Source organism: Phallusia mammillata, chromosome 2 (genome assembly GCF_965637545.1).
Source record: "Phallusia mammillata chromosome 2, kaPhaMamm4.hap1.1, whole genome shotgun sequence".
NCBI classification, from domain to species: domain Eukaryota; kingdom Metazoa; phylum Chordata; class Ascidiacea; order Phlebobranchia; family Ascidiidae; genus Phallusia; species Phallusia mammillata.
Window position 1 is genome coordinate 10817732 of NC_137253.1, and position 22086 is coordinate 10839817.

Consider the following 22086-nt stretch of genomic DNA (forward strand, 5'->3'; position numbering starts at 1 on the left):
AACTTTTTATGTATATTCTGCAAAAAAATCTTATACCTTGATTCTGTTGTGCTTGTGTGCACTGGATTCTAGATTATGATGACGTAACTGACGCTTCATTTTTTGTCCACAGGATCCTATGTTTGACCACAAATCGCAAACTTACGTAACTGAGTCGTTTTTCGGCCGTAACACAGTGCTGTTGTATAATTTGACTGTAGCTCATAAAAGCGGTTCTGTGTAAAATGTCTTTTCCAAATATTTACCCAATCGAGTGGAGCTCATACAAACCCAGTGCTGCCTGGAACCGACAGGACGGCTGCGTGTCATGACGACACAATGTGGCCCTCGGTGACAACGTTTGTTCGGCGTTATTTGCTCTATGTCCACTTAATCGTGTAAAATCGTGTCGTCCGCCAGAAAACACATTTTATCACGTGAGTAAATGGCCTTGTTTGACTGCAACCCATTGCAACCCTAAAAATCAAATAATTCCATCACTATTTTGATTGAACGCTGTTAAATTTTACATAATTGTATTACAGTCCGTGTTCAACACCGGCTCATCGCATTAACAATCGAAGAGATGAAATACAATTACCTGGTGCCTGTATAGTGTTGATGACATTAATGAGACATTAGCTGTACAATTTTCTTTTTGATCTTCACTGATGGTCTTCTAAGTTCGTGCTTTCAAAAGCGTTTGCGAATGAGACAGCCCTTTGACCTACAATTGCTAAAGAACAAACTATAACGCGAACATTCGGGGTACATTCCAAAAACATTAATCCATTCTGATCAATACTATGCCCATAAACTACGAGTTTCAATTAAGTAGGCAATTTTTGTTCCGCGTATTAAAGATAAAACAAGGTTTTCCATGTGTTTACAAAACTGTTTTATTTTTCATTTGACCAATTAGTGTTGTGCAAAATTGCACCTTTACACACCAACCTCTAACAACCCGCAAGTCTTTGTTCGAATAACATTGACATACGCTGTAAAGTAAATCATGCGTTTCCAAAACCCCCTGGTTCACACAATCCGTGCCAGGTTTCGGGGTCATACAGGTTTTTTTCCGCTTCACTTACGACCTTGTGAGGCCAGAAACGGGTAAGGAGCAACAGAAGGTCAAACAGGCTTTTGACATCCAGCATAATAACTTGTTATCTAATCACGCGTGTTATCAAAGATTGCAACAGCTCACGGCAAATCACGTTTATCAGTGGTTTTCTGCGTCTTATGAAGCGAACATTTCGACAACATCTTTTCGAAAAGACCAAGACAGCCCGCAGCTAAATGCTTTGTAGGTTGTCAGTCGGATAGCGTTATTATGGATTAGTGGATGTCGAGGCACTTTTCTTCAATGGAAATCGACACGCCCAAAAATTCGAACGTAAACGGTCACAGGATATTGTTGTGGGCTTAAATTGTCGCACTGGTGTAATTTTCAAAGTGGCATCAAAGTCAAGGTATAACATCAAGATGACGCCTTTCCACATTGATTCGGGTATGACTGACAGGGTGTTATGCTTCTCATTGATTCTTGCTTAAATGACGTCTTTCCAGAAGTAGATCAAATTAACAAATATAAAAACAATGTCTTCATATGCGCGGACTGTGTTCAAAATATGTTTTCTCAGAAATAAATTTTCGGATCGTTTATTTGTTTTGCCCAGAATTTGCTTAAAATTCCTTTTTCTGCTCAGGCTGTTTAGTGGAAACCTAAAACCCCGACAGATAAAACAATGTTATTCTATTGCTTTTCCAGTATGTTCTTGGGTATAAAACACATGTTTTACTACATATATAAGCACGCAATTTCATCTACAACAAAACAGCACGACAATATTAAATGGATAAAAGTTGTTTCGTGATGACCAGGCCTGGGTTTTAGGTTTGAGCTTTGAAGACTATAAACACCACAACGGTTTCCAAAATAGTAGTAATGAGCTAAAACAGCACGCTTGTTGCGTCAGAATACTAATTTTTGCGTCACAGCTAACTAACTAGCCTCAGGGCAGCCTTCCAGTCGTCTTTCACTATCACAACACACCAGATGGGAGGCCAAAAGTTTAACGAGAATCGAAGGTCATCGAATGATAAACGGCCAAATTCTGATTCCATAATCACCTAGTTTAGCCAGTTTGTGGCTTTAGTGCAAAGTACATGATTTGGTAAAGACCAGTTTGCCGAATGCGTCTTCGATTTGCTGCTTGAATGGAACGGTGCACATAATCTTTGTGACATTGTCGACAAAATAAACTTTCTCATGGTTGTTGTCAGAAGTCCGTGCCTGGGAACGGCAGTCACCATAAATAGGCCCACCTATTGATTTGGTCCTTAAAGGCTGGGGAGCTTTTCCTAACGCACTTTTGAAGTGACCACTTGTTCAATAAACGAAGCACTTTGACGTACTGATGCTGTTTGCCTTCAATATTGCTTTTAGTTTGTGGTTTTACTCGAAATTCAAACCGTTGTTTTTTCACATACTTGGTGCTTGATATAAATGACCAACTTGCAAATACAAACAGCTGAGACAACAAGGTGTTGATCATTCGCAATTTGTTTTCCAATATTGTATTTTACTTCGTTTTTTAGCCCATGTGTCGTTTTAGCCTAATGTGTAAAGACATCTTGCAAAACCGGTTGTCACTATCGATTTTGAACCAGGTCAAACCGGTTTAAACTAGATTGGCAGTCGATAAAGGCAAACTAATCAAGTTTCTTTATTGGTAAAAAAACCCAAAACGTATCGACTGAATGTCCTGTCAAACCGTGTGTGCAAATTCTGCCTCGACTTGAGACATATACAACAAAAATCCGGGAAAGAAATACAAAGAATTGTAATTTGGGTCGACTACTTGAAAATGTGTCTGTCAGAGCTATAAAAAAACAATAAGATGAAGTGAAGTGTTAAATCTGTGTTTAATAATTCTTTACGTAACCAACTACTGCGAACTGTTAAACTGGCTCAACATTAGTTGGTGAACAGCTTTTTCATTGACGTTTCGTCTCCAAAGCACTTTCAGACAGTAACTCTGCGTCGTCATAAAACACACAGCCAATTTGGCATAATACAGAGCAATTTAGTAGTCGTCTCATAATAAACACTGGCCGTTTACAGACTTACCGTGCATGTCAGCAGCACGTTTACAGGACCTTGTTTTATTGACACAGACTTGCGCCACGCTCTGTACCAACAAGTTTCTACGTCAGAGGAATGCTTTGTTTGCAAACAAACCCGACGTCCACGTGCTGCAATAAATCGGTTTTAAACAGACAACAACATGTTGGTGGCAAAATGTGCAGGCGAATAGGCCTACGTGATTTTTTTCTGTTTTCGCCGTATAGTGGTAGCGTAAAGGTTCTGAGCAAATGTAAAAATGTTTGGTCACTGTATATGTTAGGGTATCCTTTTAAACGTGGGAAATTTGTTTAATAAATACTATTCTGAATAGTAACGTGGGTTCGGTTGGACAAAACCATGTGTGCACAAACAGCAAAAAAACGTTAAATTGCAATTGCTTTCACCTAAGGCACTTCTATCTTTGAGCAGCGCAAATAAAGGCCTTTGTAACATGTTAATTAACACAAGGACACAAATAGTTTGTTGCATCACGCAACACTAAACTCAAAATGCCGAAGAGGTTTTTTCGATTTGTTTTAATTTCAGTTCACTATCAGTCAACCTGAAGCGTACTAACAAGTGGACCGAAAAGTGGTTTACGCTTCATGGTATTTCGCCAAGTTTTCTAACGAAATACACACCAAGTTTAATTTGAGTTTGTTGCTGACGTCACATACATAGGTATATGACGTCACAAACCACTATTGATTTCGTAATAGTAGTGTATTCACGCGACTCATGCAATGTGAAAAGACAGAGAACACGCTACACGCCGAAAACTACGTCACGATGCAACAAAAACCAGCGAACGATAATCAACGTCATGTCGTATTGCGTCACGCAGCAGTGGTGGTGACGTCAGAGGTTTTTATTTGTATGCGAAAAATTTGGAACAACAAAAAATAACGTGGAATACTGAAATCTGGACGTTAAGTTTTTTGAGTCCAACGCGATTAAAACACGCGCTTTGATATGAAAACAAGGCTTTACTGGCTTGCGGAACAGTATTGGTATAGGAAAGGATAGTTGTGTGGGGGGAAAAGCCCATTAAACGTATAATAACAGTGCGCTCTTAACAAATGGAAATACGGAAAGGGGAAAAGAAGAACGACAGCAATTCGAGAAAAAAGAAAAGCAACAATAACAACAAAAAGGTGCCGAAAACAACAAAAACTCGTAGCAAAAAGAAAAAAAGCTGGTTTTCAGCGTGAACAAAATCACAGTAACTACAGTTAACTTACACAGATAGTGGTAATTAATACACTTACGGACCCCGTTTTTTGAATTTGAAGCGCCCCCCATGAGAAATTAATTCGATGACGTCATAGCAGTGCTACGTCACTATTCTCGGTGACGTCACGTTTGCTAATGTAAGGAATGCAATCGAAGAAATTCACAGTACGAACGGGCCGAAACAAAACGTCGAATTTGCAGGGGGCAGTTTTCTTAGTTGGTGAAATTTGTCACTGTGACGTCATAAAGGATGCATTTCATTGCCGAATAGGATGTCTCGATTAGAACATAATCCGAGTACGCATCGGCCAGCGGCGCAATACAAGAAAAATGTCTGCTGATAATGTAAGGGCGTGAAAAAAATCCGTTGGTTAAGTCATAAACACGTCCATTGTCAGGTAAGAAGGAGTACGATATAGAAAACAGACAAGTGGGTGATGAGGTTGGTTAACTCCACCCATTGTCCTTCACCATGTGGATAAGCTCGATAATAAATTTGCCCTCCTTGTACTTTTGACTCGTCTCGTAAGCCCGTTCCTGAAAGATAAATAGGAAAATTTACAAAATTGAGCTAGTACATAAGCTGAAAACCATGACATGAATAGGCTGCAGACAGCGCACACTTTATTGACGTATAAGTGCGGCCGGTGACAAGAAATTGGCCATCTAATGTAGCTTCCCTAGGACACTCCATATGATAGCAATGCTCGAAAACAAAACGGAGTATGTGTCGGTAATATGATGGTCGGTTATTAAGTTTAACTTTAGTAAAATGTACTAAGGCATAAGCGTGTCAAATAATGGTAAGAGAACGTGGTCGCAAAAATATTCACATTTCCTTCTGCCTGCTGGTTTCTAATTAAATTTGACGTCTCCATGTTTCATTCTCTACCCTTTACATAAAACGACCGCATTTCATTTTCTTTCTTCCTTGCCCTAAATATTAGATCTGACAGCTCCAATACGAATCAAGGTAATTGCAAGGCAACGTTACGCGAGCAAGCTCCCTAGTAGGTAGTTAAACACGTCAGCAGTGGCAATTGACATCGTAATACGTTAGGGCGTAACCAAGGAACTTCAGTCAGTGAACGACAGCAAATTGATGTAGTTTCCGCCCAACGAGTTTGGACCTAGGCTTGATCCCTGTGGACACCCCAATTGCGATGCGACGGAATATAATTGCAGTCGAAACAGTTTCCTTGCGTTAATTGTATCCTGTCCAGGCACAAGGCTACGAATTATGACTTATAACTCGTCTAGCTAGCCTAGCTGGATCACGTGATACACCAGTATATCACCAAACCAAGAGGAGATTAAACTGATGGAAAAAACGTTTCGTTACAGAATAATGTTTCTGAAAGCAAAAAGTGGTAAACGACTGAACAAGGTGTTCATTTAAGGTAAACCTATTTATAGCGGCCCTATACGCCACATTTAGAACAAATGAAAAACTTTTAAATGGGAAAAAACGTCACTTTTCGTTCACCGAGTTTTCAAGTGATCCATAAAACCGCATCGTAACCAGATGGAAGCCCAAAACGACCGATTCACTGGTAAACACAACGCGAAAGAGTTGGACGGGAGAACGCATATGCGGGAATGGCATAAATAATGCATGAAAAGATCAGAACGGCCCGTGGTGTCAGGCATGTTTTCAGCTAAACCCTGCAGACGGTCTTTTTTTAACTACGAACCACTTGCACAAAATTAGAAGTTGTTAAAGAGGGTCGCCAGAGAAAAACTCCCAGGTTCGATCCGACAGACTTGGTTGTTTACACTTCGGATTTCAGTTCCCATACAAGCGAAAAATACCCTAGTGATAGTTCGACAAGCATCACTGGTAACTGTAACGTCACAAAGACACGTACAAACGTCATAGAGCTCTATGTTTGCATATTGAATGTTTCCTTAGCTATGCCCAAACATAACACTTTTATTACTTAAAAAATTTGAATAACCGTGACCCTATACAGTCGGCACTTAAATGACTTGGCATGCGCACTTAAATCTCCAAATTGACCTCGTTGTCACATTAAATTGGCAAGTGACATGAGGTGCCGGTCACAGGGGTGACATTGGCACAAACGGTGACACCTGTCACAACCAATTACCGCCCTGCGTTAGTATGCAGTTTAAACTTTCCCCGTCAAGGTCAAGAAGCTGGCGCCGCCTGGGGTGATGAAAACGAATTCACAGAACTGCTACGTCACGTACACTTATTCGAGTTTAATCCGATCGCCTTACAGAGTTATGAACAGGTCGTATACAACGGGCGAAGTTCATCACATTGACGACGTATGTCCACAAATCCGACATGAACGTGTCACCATACTGATGCACTGGGCAATGGGATTAGTGTTTGTCGGAACTATAGGTAATGCATTCGCCTTGTGTGGGAAATTAAAGCAGGATACTGAAGAAACAGAAAGCCAAATTTGGCCTTATTTCTGATGGTAGCTACATGGTTAAAAACACTTCACTTTCAAAGCGGTTCACAGATCTCTATTTTTTTCCGGGGGTCCGGTCTATATTTTTTTACTATTTTACCTAAGTTTAGCCAAGAGTTGTAAGATTTCTGTTGTACTGCAAGCAGTATACAGTTAACAAACACTCATAAAACTTCTTAAGAGTTCCAAATGACTTAAAGGTCCACTTACGGATACTCCGCATACAAAGGCGTTAAACAGTAAAACTGGTAAAATTCAACATCGTAAAACCAGAACCGGATAAAATATCAGGCGATTGGAAAACACCGCTTCAAACCCGGCTTTGTTTGTCCCTTAAAGTTTCATTTTAGAGCTAGGCATTTTTGTACACACACAGACTTGTTCTCACAGCCGCGGCTGAGGCGGTGGTACAGGGGCAGCATGACAAGGCAAAAAATGTACACTTTGAACTCCGTTGCCCCAAGCCCGTGTACACATATCTACAACTGAGGCGCCAATATACAAGATAACTTAATGGTTGCTGAAATCTTTTTACAAAAAGGAGTTGCATTTCTTTTGAAGGCGCCACAACTTTATTGTGCAGTTTTAATCTGCTTTTAATGTTCAGGTACACAATATTTACAATGATTTAAAGTACGTAGAACTCGGACACAAAAAATAACTGTTGTGGTTCTGCGTCATTAAAGTTTGTGACGTCATGGTTGAGATGTGTCATAAGTGGAGGTAAAACCAGGGAGTATGAGTGTTTGCCTTAAAACAGAAGATCTATAAATAAGTTACTTGTTGTGCTCAAAACGGTATATATTTGTTCCATCATTGTAAAAACAGATTGAAGGATTAACTTGTTATATGCCATTTTCAGGACGATTTGACCAATGGTAATTAGAGATTTGAATTTTAAAAACATATTTTTATCACAAGATTCGTTTAATCGGAAATTTGCTAATTGCAATAACACTAATTGACCCAGCACGTATACTACAGAAATAGCAGTGTAAAATGGACTGCTTTTCTGTCGTTGAATCAACAAACCGACGGTTTAACCTTCTCCACCGGAAAAGGTTGGCTCGAAGACGAAATAAAACCAAAAACCGTGACGTGATCTGACGCAAAACAAGTCAAGCGCAGCGCGCACAAAGTCAACCCTGTTCAAAACAAATTGTCGTCACGCACCAGTGAACGCTGTGTGACCTCACAAACCTTGTTGGCAAGGCAGTGATTCGATCAATACAGAGAGGCCTGAAAACGGACTGGGGCAACAATGGCTGTAAATCGACACTCTTGTATCATGGGAACGTTTTCAATGATTCCAAACGGCTAAAACTTTGATTAGCAACATAAAAAAGCTTTGTGTTTTGCTTTATAGAAGTCCGATATACTTTTTTACACAAATAAAGGTCAATCACATGTATTTGACAATACCAAAAGTCCTAAGGCAGTATGTTGTCTCCAAAAATATCCCGTAGAATAGGTTGGTGACTTATCATGTAAAAACACCTTGTATGAATGAGACAGCCAAAACAGAACACATAAAAAAACTGATGGCTTTTAACAATGGTCACATAATTAGAAGTATTTCGGGCTTTGTTGGCAACAAATAAACTGAAAGACTAGCTTTGGTTTAAAAAATAACCGTAAATGAAACATGTTTGTAAACAACGTCACGCTATTTTAACGCTAGTGGCAGTTGTTTGCATACAAATAGCTCTTTCGTGATGGCGTGCAATTAACAGGCGACACAACTATTAGCGGTAGAGGAACAGTGCGTGGTGGCAGCGTAAAAATGACTTCTCTGTTCTAAATGACAGGTCTAAGCCCAAAGGTATCTGGCGTGCAATGTATACGCTGTGAAACGGGCAATGGAAATGGTCTCAGAACATTTTAAGTTCTGAAAAAAAATGCTTTACCGGTCGTTGAATGCACAGTTCAGAAACTTTGCAACATGTACGCTTGCTACACAAAACCCGTTACAGATTTATAGGTAAGCATGTGGTTTCCGTAGCACACACGTTGTTTTTGCGTTGCATAAAATTGTAACATGTAAAATGACATCAGATTTCGTGTGAACATGAATGAACATGCCATTAACCAACGGAAGTCCCTCTGACAAGCTCGTTTGCAAACCGCAGTAGAGCAAATTTTAACCAGGGCGGCTTATACAACAAAAGCTAGGGCCAACGGTTACGCTGCTAAATACGGAAACACAAATCCTCTTCAACGGACGGCGGTTGTCGCGTTGCCCAGACAACGACAGTGCTCCTGGCTCGCTAACACGTGGTCGTGACGTCACAAAGAGCGTTTGCGGGTGGCAGGCGGCGTGTTCACAACTAAACGGAAGACTGGTGGCTGGATTGGCACTGCTGAGTAACGCTGGCTGTCTGAAATGCGGTCGCTTGGTTGACACTAGCGAGACGCCAGCACTTATACAACCATGTATGCGTAAGTGTAAACAGGAAGTAAATTGTAAAAGAAAAAATAAACACAAGCAAAGTGTGCGGTTTGAGCCAACTGAATTGTTTTAATCGTAATTAAACGTTAGGTAGAAACACTGTAGTTTTCGACTGACTGAAAGACCAAGTAAAGGTTTGACCGTTTTTATACCAAAAAAGAAAAACAATTCTACACATGTTTTATCACAAACTGATGACCATTTTTGGTGCACTAACCAGTGTAAATGAAACCTCTTGACTAACAAATACAGTTTGAGGCATAGCATAACTAGAAAAGCAAGGCAAAACTGAACGCATCCAATTGACCGTATATTAAACATCCTCTTTGACAATATGGACAACAAAAACAGGCGTCGACAAAAGTTGGGTTATTGGGCGTGGGTGACTTTTCAACAGACCCCACTTCCGACCAAGGCCCCCAAAATTTCATCATGCGTTAAACCCGGGTACCATTTTTGCCCCCAAAAAGATGCTTAAAGGGTGGCATTGTGACGTCACAATGGCAATCCCTAGATCACTTTGACAGAACAATGAGAGTAGGAGGGTCAAATTTTACCGTCGATTGTGAATGAAAGGGACGATTTTGGATGGGGTTGAGGTTTTTTGGAGAGGTTAAGGAGGTAACAGTCTAGAAGCGGAAAAGGAAAATGAAACTATTCAACGGTTTCGCTTTGGAAAGGTCTGCAGCATGAGACAAAGCAAGTGTTATAAGCAAAGTGGTTTCAGGGCTCTATAAGCACATTGTATTACAAAAGCCAAACTTTGTGTGCATAAATTCACAAATCGATATATCAGCGTTGCACTAATTACCAGGTAGTGATGTAAATTAATTTCAGACGTGATTACTCGGACCGCACGTTTGTTTTGCCTATTCGTTTTAGTTCACACGGGTCTGTCTTAGACCAGACGCCAACGCATGTGATAAGTTTGTATTGTGGGTGGTCATAAGATAAGTTATGAGTCTCACACCGGGACAGGGGGCCTTGCTGTGCGGTGTTTTATCAAGACATCGAGTTGGTCCGGCTAATACCCAGCGATAAACGAACACGGGTTTGTAATTTGTGGTCGCGATCAGAAAAGGTCGAATTGATAATGCTTAAGATCAAGCAGCAAAATCAAAAATATTCTTATCGAACCGATTCAGTATTTGTTAGTTTTGCACCAAAATTTTAATCGCATTTATGACAACAAAGCAACGTAATTAACAACAAGGCTACACAACATTAAAACATGACTGCGAAAGCATTACAAATATTGTAGACATATCAAGAGAACCAAATTTATTAAAACATCAATTAATTCAACCTTGTGATTGTGAATTCAAGATGTATATATTTCGCCTTTTTGGGTATCTTATTCAAATAGAACCATTATCAAGAGAATACAAAGACTGGATAGGGATTTTATAATTGATTTACGATATAATCGATACTTGTGATACCTTTGCACTGAGACTCTTATTAATACGCCTTGCCGGCAATATTTCCACACCTAGTGGTAAAAATATAAATTACAGTGAAAAAATTTAAAGAAAAGTTTTTGTTGAAACACTAGCCGCCAGACCACAATACTGCGGTTCAGGTCCAGTAATGTTTTATGCCCAAACAACACAAAAATGTACATGCAAACATCATACTACACAACTTTTGAACATCACCCCGTCCATGAACGAAAACATCATCTAATTGTGGTTACAGACAGAAGTAAATGCGTAAGGTACAGCACAACACTTTAACGTACGGTGTTCTGAGAAACGACTCAGAATCAATGTTTTGTGTATTTTCCATGTTGCCTGAGGGCAGGTCACCAGTATATGCAAATACACACATCAGTAGCTCAAGGGTTACAAGAGCCTAAATATGAAGGCAATGGTTCCTCTTTTTCCACCCAAATTTATGTAAAGAATGAGTCAGGTACATGGAAAGGGCATAAACTTTGTGTGCAAAGTGATTTCACGTTGGTTATCGCCACAGACAGTACAAACAAATAAAACAGAACAACGCTCCGGACAAACAGGCTTCCAGTTTCCACGAAAAGCAATACACCTATGGCGTCACAATAGCGCTTTGTTCTGTCATCAAACAAGGCAGCCACATTTAAAAACCGCAATTAGGGCCCAATCCGTTGTAGAAACCAGGAAAACAACATGTGTGGCTTCCAACGTTTGGGAAACCCCCTTTTGCGTTGGCCAGTAGCCAGTTTTCGACGGTAAACAGTTGAGAACGGCGCCCAGGTGTTTTCCCGCATGGCAGGTTGTATTTTTGACGATGATAAACGCCGTAAAAACATCTCGGGGATTTTCACGTCAGAAGGCGAAAAGAGTCCAATTCGGTAAATATGATCCACTAGGTAGGCCACTGTATGTTTTGAACCAACTACAGTAAACCTCGGTTAGTCCGGATCTTCATCAAATCCGGACATTTTTTTGGTACAAACAACGCCAATTATTTCAAGCCTTACCACATTACAAATCCTTTGTACCTCGAGTTTTGTCTGAATTAGGCAAAGATCTGGATTAACCGGATCTGGTTTAATCAAGGTTTCCTGTATTACAAAATTGCTTTGCCCTAAAGTTGTGTATTACAAGATGGGTTCGTTTTTTTTTGTTCGAAGCTTGCATCAAATGCCCACGACGTGTATAGGACTGACTGCATAAGAGAAACTTTGAAACCAAAGGCTTTCATTAGCCACAGCTTGACCTACATCTTCGTTACGGTTTAGAAAACACATCAAAGTCTCAATTCAATAGGGATTAATTAACTCAAACTTAGCGCAAATGAAAATGCACCGTACTTGTTGTCGTAATACCGGTTGGTTGGCTTAAGTGCCTAAAGAGCTTTTATATTGCTTGACGTCATTGTACAATGTTACGAGTTAACTTGTAACGATCCTGTAGCACTCGACATGGCAATAGCACCCGTCAACAGCTGATTGTGGTCGCCAAACACACAAGAGATATGGCATTTGCTTTTTCACTAATATTATAACTGTTAAGCTATATTGGAAATCAGCTGATAAACAAAATGTGGTAGTACGAGGGTTAGAGTATTATTAATGTCCAAGGTTTCCGAAAAGGGTTCCAATAGTGTTTAAGACGAGGTGGAACTTTAAAATACACGGATCCGTTCATATGTTTGATGAGGAATGTATTGGCCCAAAATGGACGTAAAAAGCGATATTCATTCTTTAAAACCTTTTGACAAAATCCCACCATCAGCCATACAAAAAGGCATGACTATGATCAAGTCGTCTATTACGCAATAGTTCGACCAATCCAACAACAAAAGTGTAAGACAAAGGTCAACGCCAAGGTGTCCCGCGAGAGCTCTCAGGTTTCCACAAGACAGTTTACGTCAACACTGTGCTTATGCAAACGGATATCGGTGGGAAGACGCAACACCACAAGCGGCTTGGAGCGTCTTCATATATGGACAGCCCGGTAGACTTGTCAGGCCTGTCAAACCGATGTTTGGACGTGCTTCGTTGGAGAATTGTACATTAGGGATAGGTCGAGGTAACTAGGTGGCCGTGTTTAGGTACCAGGTCATGTCACAGGCAAGGTAAATTGCCTTTGAGGGCCATAAATGAACAAAAACTGAATGATTTTTTTAGCGGTTGATGTAATATTTGTGTCAAAATCAAGACATGTAGGTTTGGGGTTAACATTGAGATTTGTTTCAATACCGAACTACCTGACTATATCTTATTCCAAAATGGGCTAAGACTGATACAAATATTTGTCACTCCTTAGGCACAGCCCTTCCGCTCTTTAAAGTGAGGAACCATGCCTCACAACCTTTAACTAACTGCTGCAGGCGTTCCAATACATACAAATGTCATGCTTTTCCAAACCAGTTTAAAGGAGAAAACTGCATGACAAATCTGATTACACGGTAACGGCTAGAACACGTACAAACCGATCCGCGCCCTGGGCCAAGACCGAAGGCATATACCGACTGCCAGTGCTTGCAAAACACCTTGTCAATGCTGAAATTGCTAGCAGTGACGTGAGTCTACGTTCAAACTTACATATTTCCAGCCGAGTGTGGTTTTGCAGCATTTGCAGAAGATATCACAAACTGCATGCATTCCTGTTAACAGGAGACGCTCCTCTGGAATGCCACTGTCAATGTTCACCCTGAAAATGCAAATTTAGTTGGTCATTCCGTTGAACGTTGATAGGTCATTTCTACATTACACCATCATCGTATGTTGCCTAAACTTTAAGGGAGTGGGGACCAGAAAGCAAACTCGAATGAACCAGAGTTGCAAGTCGGGCCGGGCTTTTCGGGCCGGGTTCGGGCCGGGTTCGGGCTTAGGTATTTGTGAGAAAACGGGCTTAAAACGGGCCTGACTTTACGTTCCGTTCCCGCCATTGTTTTTTAAATAAAATCACTCAGCTAAGTAACAATTCTCTGGCTTTGACCTAATGCCCAGCCTACTCTAAAACGTATTGTTTACCGCATTGTCTAGTATTGTTCATTGTGTTTGTTGTCTTTCTCTTTTTTCTTTCTCATCCTTTGTTGCAAGGCTTTCTTGGATAGGCCTGTCAATCAAAATTTCGGGCCTAAACGGGCTTTGCAAAAACGTTTCGGGTTCGGGCCGGGCTTCGGGCTTATACTTTCGGGTTCGGGCCGGGTTCGGGCTCAGATTTCGGGCCCGCTTGCAACTCTGGAATGAACCCTATCATAACGCGATTTGCAGAACCGCAACATTTGATATGTAAAAATATAAATAGAAAACAACGACCTCTTAAATGATTTCCATCGGTCATCACCTCGCAGGCCATTAAACCAATTTAGGCTGTAACAATGAGTTGACTGGTTTTACCGAGAATTCATATGCCTGATGTGAATCAGGAAACATAATATGACAGGGTTTCATGCAACAGTGTCTGGGCGACCGGTCCACCACACTGTTTAACTGTGTCTATATTATGTTCGTTCAAAAAGCATGATATTTACGCATATATACATGTGTTTAGGGCAGTATGAATCACGACGATTTGTACATTATACAGTGCATTTTACATAAACCGTTGTAAACATATCGAGTAATTGGTGAATGGTGACGTATATATAGTTTTTTTTCTTTTCCTTGAATCTTGAGGCATAATTTATTTTGTTTAAGATCCAGCAAAAACGAAAACGTTAAAAAACATCCAAGTCGAAACGAGCATGCTTGTTAATGGACGCAAAGGCATAGTTTTGTATTCAAAACGGCCGGCCCGTTAGGAAACAAAGAAGTCTCTGTGGCACTGTAGGCAATACTTCAACAGCGCAATACATTAAGCGCGTGTGTAGCATCCGATCTTAAGGCTGGCTGCCAATAACTGCCAGCAAATACCAATTACGACGCCTGGACCGACGGCTTATGCACAACAACAAGCCTTGTAGCTGTTGTTCGTTTGTGCTAATCGTACATACATGCCCACTAATAATATAGGAAGCATTGTAGTTAAAGCATCTTGCTTTATGACATTACAGTTAATGTGTTTACTGTTAAGTTTCAACCTGATTTGAATAAAACAAGTAAACTTTACACATTCAGTCAACAGACCCACATTTTTTTGTCAATAAACTTGGTTTGTACCAATACAAATATGCACCCCTTGTGTATCAAATTGAGTGCAGAAAAATCTGCTGTTGTATTAATTAATTTAATGAAACATATACATCTAAATACAGTGCCAGTCCATAGATAACATGCAAGCAAAGATTCAAGTTTATATTACAAGCCGAGGTTTCAGCCACACACAAAGAAATTTATCCTTCATTAAAATGACATTTGAAACAGAGGTGTTTTTTTTAGTAGCCATCAATATAGGTCTGTTTAGAGTTGACTTAAAATTGGCACCGGGACCTGAACATTTATTTCTATTGCATTTATACAACGCATAAGGGAGTACCAAAGTCAAAGTACATTTGAACAACAGGATAGCAGCCAAAACACTTCCACTGTTTGGAAGAGGTTCTGTTGGTGCAATTTCCCTTTAGGAGTGCACTGGTTGGCAGGCATGCAATGTGCAATGCCCCATAAAAGTGCAATTTCCTGTTGTCATGAGTTTAAAACACTAATGCACAACAACAAGAGTGGTGCAAGCCAAACACATGTTACTCATAGACTAATGTTTTAACTTTAAATATTTTCTGCCACAGCTACTTCAAGATGTTAATTTGTTACCAATTACAGTACAACTAAAAATAATGTTGTTTTTTTAACATTTTTTCATGCAAACTTTTTCCAATAACAAAACCCAAAACAGTTTTCATTACTTGTTTCTCCTATGCCTGGAAATCTTTTCCTGCGGCATTAATCAATACATATTTCTTAGAGACTTAGTTTGCATGGCAACGCTAGGGCATGAGATTGGCATTGATTGGAAGGCATGTGAGGGCATAGGGTATGTGCATTACTTAGGCATTGAATGGAAGTTTAATTGCTTTGTTGTTGTGGGACTCGATAACCCAGCATAATTGCATAACCTCTGGTCAACAATTTAATGTTGCATGTATGTTGTTGAAATAATCTTTCACCATTTAACACATGTCTTAGCAACAGCTTCATTTGATATGAATATTAGTATGGGGGTGACATTACTTTTTTGCAAACAAAATGTTACTTTTAGGGCAAAACTAAAATTAAACTCGTTTGTACATAAAATATTTAGGACAAAATTTCTTGTCTGTCTTGAAAGATTACAAATAATAATGACGACTTAATCACAGGATCAGGGAAAGACTTGGCCGTTATATATTATTCAACCAATAACAACAATTCAGTCTTACAAGATTTCTTTAGGCTTACAACAACAGATGATAAACCATTTTCAGTTATTTTTAATTTTTTGTTCTTTATTTGTCTTTGCTGTGGGTCATCCAGAAGAAAAATATCACATCAATTAAATTAGAATATAGCTTTAACAGTGCAATTAAAGTTATTAATAGTGTTTTATGAATTGATTGTTAACCAAAAAACAGAAGTGACCTATCATCAAGAGTTTAAATGAGTTTACAATTATTTTTGGAACACCCATATCAGTCTTTAAGTGTTATTAGAAGTAAGGTGTAACATATTAATTATATTTTACAGTACAAAATTATTTTCTTTAATAATGAATAATTGCATAAACTCACACTTTGTTGAAGAGGTAAGCTCTGCCTTGGCTTCCTTGAAATGACTGTAAGTTAATGCAAACATGACTTTAGTTAAATAAGTTTGCGACTCTGACCAAAAGGACAAAAAACATTAAATATGTTCCAATTATTGATTTGTATATTTTATGTATTAATAATCAAATACTTTAAGCCTAAATATTTGTCAAAACCAACAATTGCAGACATTTAATGTCAACTTGTTATTTACTACAAATAACAATATCATATTACCTTGGAAATCAATGCAGCATGACCTGCTAAATGTGCTCGACAATGTACACAACTATAGGTTCGATGGCAATCTGGCCCAAGATAATCTTGAAACATTTTCACCATGTTTGTTGCAGTTGTAGTTTATCTTCTTTGAGTAAATGTTTGAATCAAATGCTTTCGAAATAATTTTTCTGCTTCAAAGCAAGTTTACAGCAGACAACTTTCTTGCATTACTCTGTAAGCCTGCAGACAGCACTAAAAAGAAAACATCACAACTTGTTCATTGTTTCGCTGTAAAAGCCAGGTTTTTGCAATAATTGCTACAATATTGCTCAATTTTTGATCAATTGACATTCGCTATTGTTAATTGTCATGTCCGCGTCAACAATACGTACGCATACCGCCCAGAACTCGCTAAAGTAAAACAACAACAATACAACAGCATTTTAACTGCACGACCAGTCAAACACACAGGTTTGGTGAAACGACGCTACAAAACGAGCACCGCCGCCAAAACCAGCCAACGTAATAACGTTTTTGCAAAGCTCCCCAACGACAATAACACTCGAATGCGACAATCACGTGTGCGCGAGCGCTTCTTTGTACGCGCGCGACAAGTATGTTTCTTTTATTTTCTCGCAGAAGGAAGTGCACTCCTCATGTTAAGGCATGTTTTAGTTCTCTTTTATGCTCCATGAAAACGTGATAAGCTCAGTGTTCTACAGCGAAGCGTTGCTATTGGTTGACAAAAACCACGAGCCTGGGAGGCGTTTCTTTTATTTTCGTCAGCTGTTTTTTCTCACGCGCTCTCTCGCATAGGCAACGGATTGTCAACACAAACTGGCAAGGTAAGTGCTGAACGAGGCGATTTTTTACAAAATCGAACCACCATTGCGCCATCCGTGAAAGTGTACTGCATTTTTACAACGTCGTTAGACTTCTGTTTAGTTAGGATACAAAACAGAAAACTCGTAGTAGCTCATGTGTTACAGTTCGCATGTAAACAACAGTTCGTTGTCAGCCAAATAGACAGCTTCCTCCTTTGAATAGATTGTTTGTTTGTACAACGGCTTTCCATTGCGAGACTAACTTTCGGTTGCATTTACAATTCTTCCCAATAAACATTTGTTTCAAACTGTATTGAGGTATTGACACAAATTCCTCACGATTCATAAACTAAGTTTACCCAAACCAATTAAATAGGCTACAACCTCTAAAAAAAAGCTTCAGCTTTTTAAGTTGTTTGTAGTTGGCACTAATATAGTCTACCCAGATGTTACATTCGACAAAATTTGTCATATTTGACATGATATTTTGTTTCAATTTCATTTCCTCTCGAGAGATGACCTTTGTGCACCAAAAAATTAAAACGAAAATTTGACTACATTACACACATACGCAAACAACTATGTGCCACAGTTTCTGTCGCTTTTAGGCTACATGCAAGCCTAAACACCCAGCGAAGGCGTACAGCTGTCTAAGCCTGAGTAGCATTTCGATTGTGAAGCTCGGCCTTCGACCACATGGTCTTTGTTGGGTTGGCGCAAGAAAAAAGTGAGCGCGATGTGAACAAAGAAAAGCGTGTCGAAGCACTGGCGGTTTGGGACTACAATTGAAATGTTGGTCGACTGGTCGGAACAGGTTTCCGTCATTCGGAGTGCTATCGAAAACCAAGTACCGTGGCAAGGTACAAGAAAGCACCACTGGATATCAAATACGTTACAAAAGACCTTTGATGTAACCATGTTGTGAAGCATGATATGCAACCAAACAACGTCTAAGGTTGAAATTGAGCAATAAGGGATTAAATCATATTTGCGGAACTATAATATGTGATTTACACAACTCTGCCATGTAGAAGGTTATCAAAAGGCTAAAATTATAGGATTATTCGAGGCGAAAGACAAATATGAAAACAAATATTTGTGGCCTAGCTTATATTTGACAAAACTTTAGCACGAACTTTTTCGGTTTAATTTCAAATGTTAGTTGTTACTGGCGCCAAAGAGCTGTTTTTGACACTTTGTAATACGCGCGCATTCGAACAGACGTTTTGTGGTCATTAGAGTGGAAACCGACCAACAGATAAGAGTTGTCTGAGCATATACTCAACCCATAAACTACCCAACGACAATCATTACAGATCGCTTGTGGTTTAACAAATCATATTATACCGATGACAAAAAGTATTCGCCGTTTAAGTTTAACACTTTGTTTAATGCATAAATAATTCAGAAATTTTGTACGATAAATTCTTCTTATCAACGAAGGAATTATCTTCCAGTGTCATATGGCACTCATAAGGTAAAACACCTCACGTTTCTCGTATTTTGTCTCGGATTCCATATGTCGTTGTTTATTATTGAATTCCAGCGAATATTGCTTGCCCGAATGATCGATATTTGCCTGGCCACCTGCAAACGCGTTTAATACATTTTAATACAAGCAAACCATCTAAAACTGAATCACAAATAAAACTGCAGTTACACCATGGTGTCAACGTAATGTACACCCTGTCGCATACTACAAAATTATGCTCAAAGTACGGTTATAAAATTCGATAAAATAATCACGCAGGCAAATTGCCTGAGCTAAATTATAAAGCAGTTAAGTGCATTTGGTGTGAATGAGACCAAATTAGGCCACGTCGTTAAGTGCTTGCGGGATTATTGGCAGTGCTTAAAGCGGCACAAAGCGGCTATAATAACTCCGACGGCAAGTGTTGTATCCGCCTTAGCTGTTGTCTGCTATATCCGCCTTGTATTACAGTTAAACCAAACATGACTGTATAGATGTATAGCTAACACGTGGACTGTAAACTGATCTAACGGATGGACCTATGAATATACGAAAAGGCGATTTTTCTTGTCGTGCTTTTTGATATAAATCAGATTATAAATCATAAATCTACATTATTTCAAGCCAACCCAAAAGAGACATTAGCCACGATTCCTTTGTGTGTATTAATTGTGTATCGCTAAATTGCTACGAGACAATTATTTAGGCCACTAACACGATTTGATAACAAGATTTACCAACGAAACACAAGGAAAGTCTTATAATTGTAAATATCAAAATACTTCTGGACTAGAGGACACTGTTTAGTTTCAATAACTTTAACGCACGATGAGAAATGTTGTTTCATCCTGGAACACTCAACTCAACTCAAACACACGGGCAAAACGCGTTTATTGGAGAGCTCTGTACCGCCCTCTTCCGGGATATAATATTTACAAGGATATAATAGTAACTAAAGTTACTGGGGAAAAAACAAAACTGTTAAGACCATCTGGTTTAACTTGAGAAAGCATGTTGAGTGACAGCGGCTGCAAACGACGATGATGCCTTGTTTTTTAAGCAATAACAGGTATAAATTATGGCGTTTAAATTAACTTTTCTTCTAGCTCGATCCTTTTTACGTGGGCGAATCGAATCGTATCGTTGATGCGCATTGTCTGACGTCACGATTTCGATTCGCTAAAGCGTAAAATTACATGTTGCCGAACCGAATCGCATTCAAGGTTTTCAGCTTTGCGCAAAAACGATATGGTGGTTATTGTAAAGTGATATACAAACATAAGGCCGGATAATTGTTAATTTTAAAGTATTTTTAAACTTTTAGTCTATTCTTCCGAAAAAAATCTGAATTAATTTGTGTGCAGCAGTTATTTGCGTCGAGTTTAGACATACCAAATCTATGAATTTCTTTATTGTGAACAGTTACACCCTCAGGAATAGTTAGAAGAAACATTTAAAATGTATAGATCACTCTGACTTAATTGTCCAATGGTAATAGGTGCTGATTTCTAAATTGTTGATACTATAACTGTTTTACATTTCCAGTCCATGTAGCACATTAAAAAATTCCTTAATATTACTGTATAAATCTATTAAATTTGTTTCATTGGAGTCTCTTGTGGGTTATATGTATAAAAAACGACTAATTTGTATAACTTTGCACCAATTGGACGAAAAACTTAATTAAATATGTAACTTGGTGTACGGAACGTTTGTTCAGCATTAGCTACAATTTCCCCGTTATTTTCGGCACCAAATTAAACAAACTGCATATGGTTTCAAGCAGGGAGTCGAACCGCTTGTCATACGGGTTCAGGTTCGGTTCGGGTTCACTTCGTTTTGTTTTTAAGGGTTCGGGTTCGGTTCAGGTTTTTAAAAATGTGTATTTTCGGGTTCGGGTTTTGTTCCGGTTTGGACAAATTATCCGGTCCGAACCGGTTTGCGGTTTTTAAACCGGTTCAAATTTTCATTCGTTTCAATTTAATTCTACCTATCATCTTCCTGGCCTTATCAAACCCCACAAGATTTTTGACCTTGCACTGTTATTTTTGACACGCCCTATCAGTGTTATCTCGCGTATTCTTAAGTGCGCTATTTTGAAAAACAATCGCCAAATACAAAACAGACTGCATTTTTTACTGGTTCAGTTCCGGTTCGGGTCCAACGCCAAACAAAATATAGGGTTCAACTCCGGTTCGGGTTTTTAGAAAATCGTAATTAGCGGTCCGGGTTCGGTTCGGGTTTAATGAAATTAACCGCTCAAACCGGTTCGCGGGTTCGGGTTCAGTTCCGGTTCGACTCCCTGGTTTCAAGTTGACCTACTTGTTCACAAAAGAGTTCTCCTAAGCGTATTGGCGCCTAAGCGTATTCAAACCACCTGTGCCGAGCGCAATAGCGCATCGAGAATCGGAGAAACGAGAGAAACGCGTATCGAATAAGCGTATCGAATACGCTTAAACGCTCCATAATTAAAGTAATCTAACTTGATTAAGTCAAATATTTTTGAGTGTTGTTTGTATTCACAAACATTAGATCCATTGTCAAACTGTTTAAAAAATGTTAACTCCCCTTGCGGATAAATAAAGTTGTAGGAGGAAATACCCTGACACAAGAGGACGACAAACAATTCCCGGTGTCGTAATTTTTTATTTATCATTGGGGTGTCATTTGCGTTTTCCCGTTTCTTCTTCATACAAATCAGAAAATCTACCAGTTTATGTGCCAAGTAGTCTGGTTTGTGGATTTGCTACTGTCGTATTGAATTGGTGTCAACTTATTGAAAAAAATGCGGATTTCCGTCATCCCGCGCCTGGCCGGCAAGACCAAATGCGGAGAACAGGAACTATTGGTCATGCTTGGTCGGCCACCGAATAGCTAAGGAACGCCTTTCTCCAGTGAAGTTTTCAGCAGGTTCCAGGGGTTCAGGAGTTTTTTGCGGTAGATTTGTCAGTCGAAGTAGTTTTGTTTGACATTAGTTTTATCAGTACCGACTTTGCCTTGTAACATCGGTATCAAAAAAATAAATTAAATTTAAAGTGTGTGTTTTTAAAAGTTACAAAATTTGTGTACTTTTTCAAAACAGCCATTTCTAAACTTTACTAAATCATGTTTAATGCACGTTTAATAAAAGCTTACTGCAATCGTTAAATTTATCAAAAAGCTTTTGAAACAAGTTTTAA

General features: G+C 39.2%; 1 protein-coding gene across 1 annotated transcript; it reads right to left on the reverse strand.

The window, feature by feature from the left end:
* Positions 1-3817: 3817 nt before the first annotated feature.
* Positions 3818-17173, reverse strand: LOC145213725 (protein yippee-like 1). Its single transcript, XM_080082100.1, has 4 exons — positions 16628-17173; positions 16376-16419; positions 13269-13377; positions 3818-4879 (listed from the first exon to the last, which is right to left on the reverse strand). Exons 1-4 carry the CDS (start codon positions 16730-16732, stop codon positions 4790-4792), a joined length of 348 nt encoding a protein of 115 aa, XP_079938226.1. The 5' UTR covers positions 16733-17173; the 3' UTR covers positions 3818-4789.
* Positions 17174-22086: the final 4913 nt, after the last annotated feature.

Excerpts from the sequence above, each read along its gene's own strand:
- LOC145213725 (XM_080082100.1), bottom strand. The coding sequence starts at position 16,732 with ATGGTGAAAATGTTTCAAGATTATCTTGGGCCAGATTGCCATCGAACC. Across the intron at positions 13,378-16,375 it reads GCTTACCTCTTCAACAAAGT|GGTGAACATTGACAGTGGCA; the intron begins GTGAGTTTATGC and ends TTGCATTTTCAG. Across the intron at positions 4,880-13,268 it reads CCACACTCGGCTGGAAATAT|GAACGGGCTTACGAGACGAG; the intron begins GTAAGTTTGAAC and ends TTTATCTTTCAG.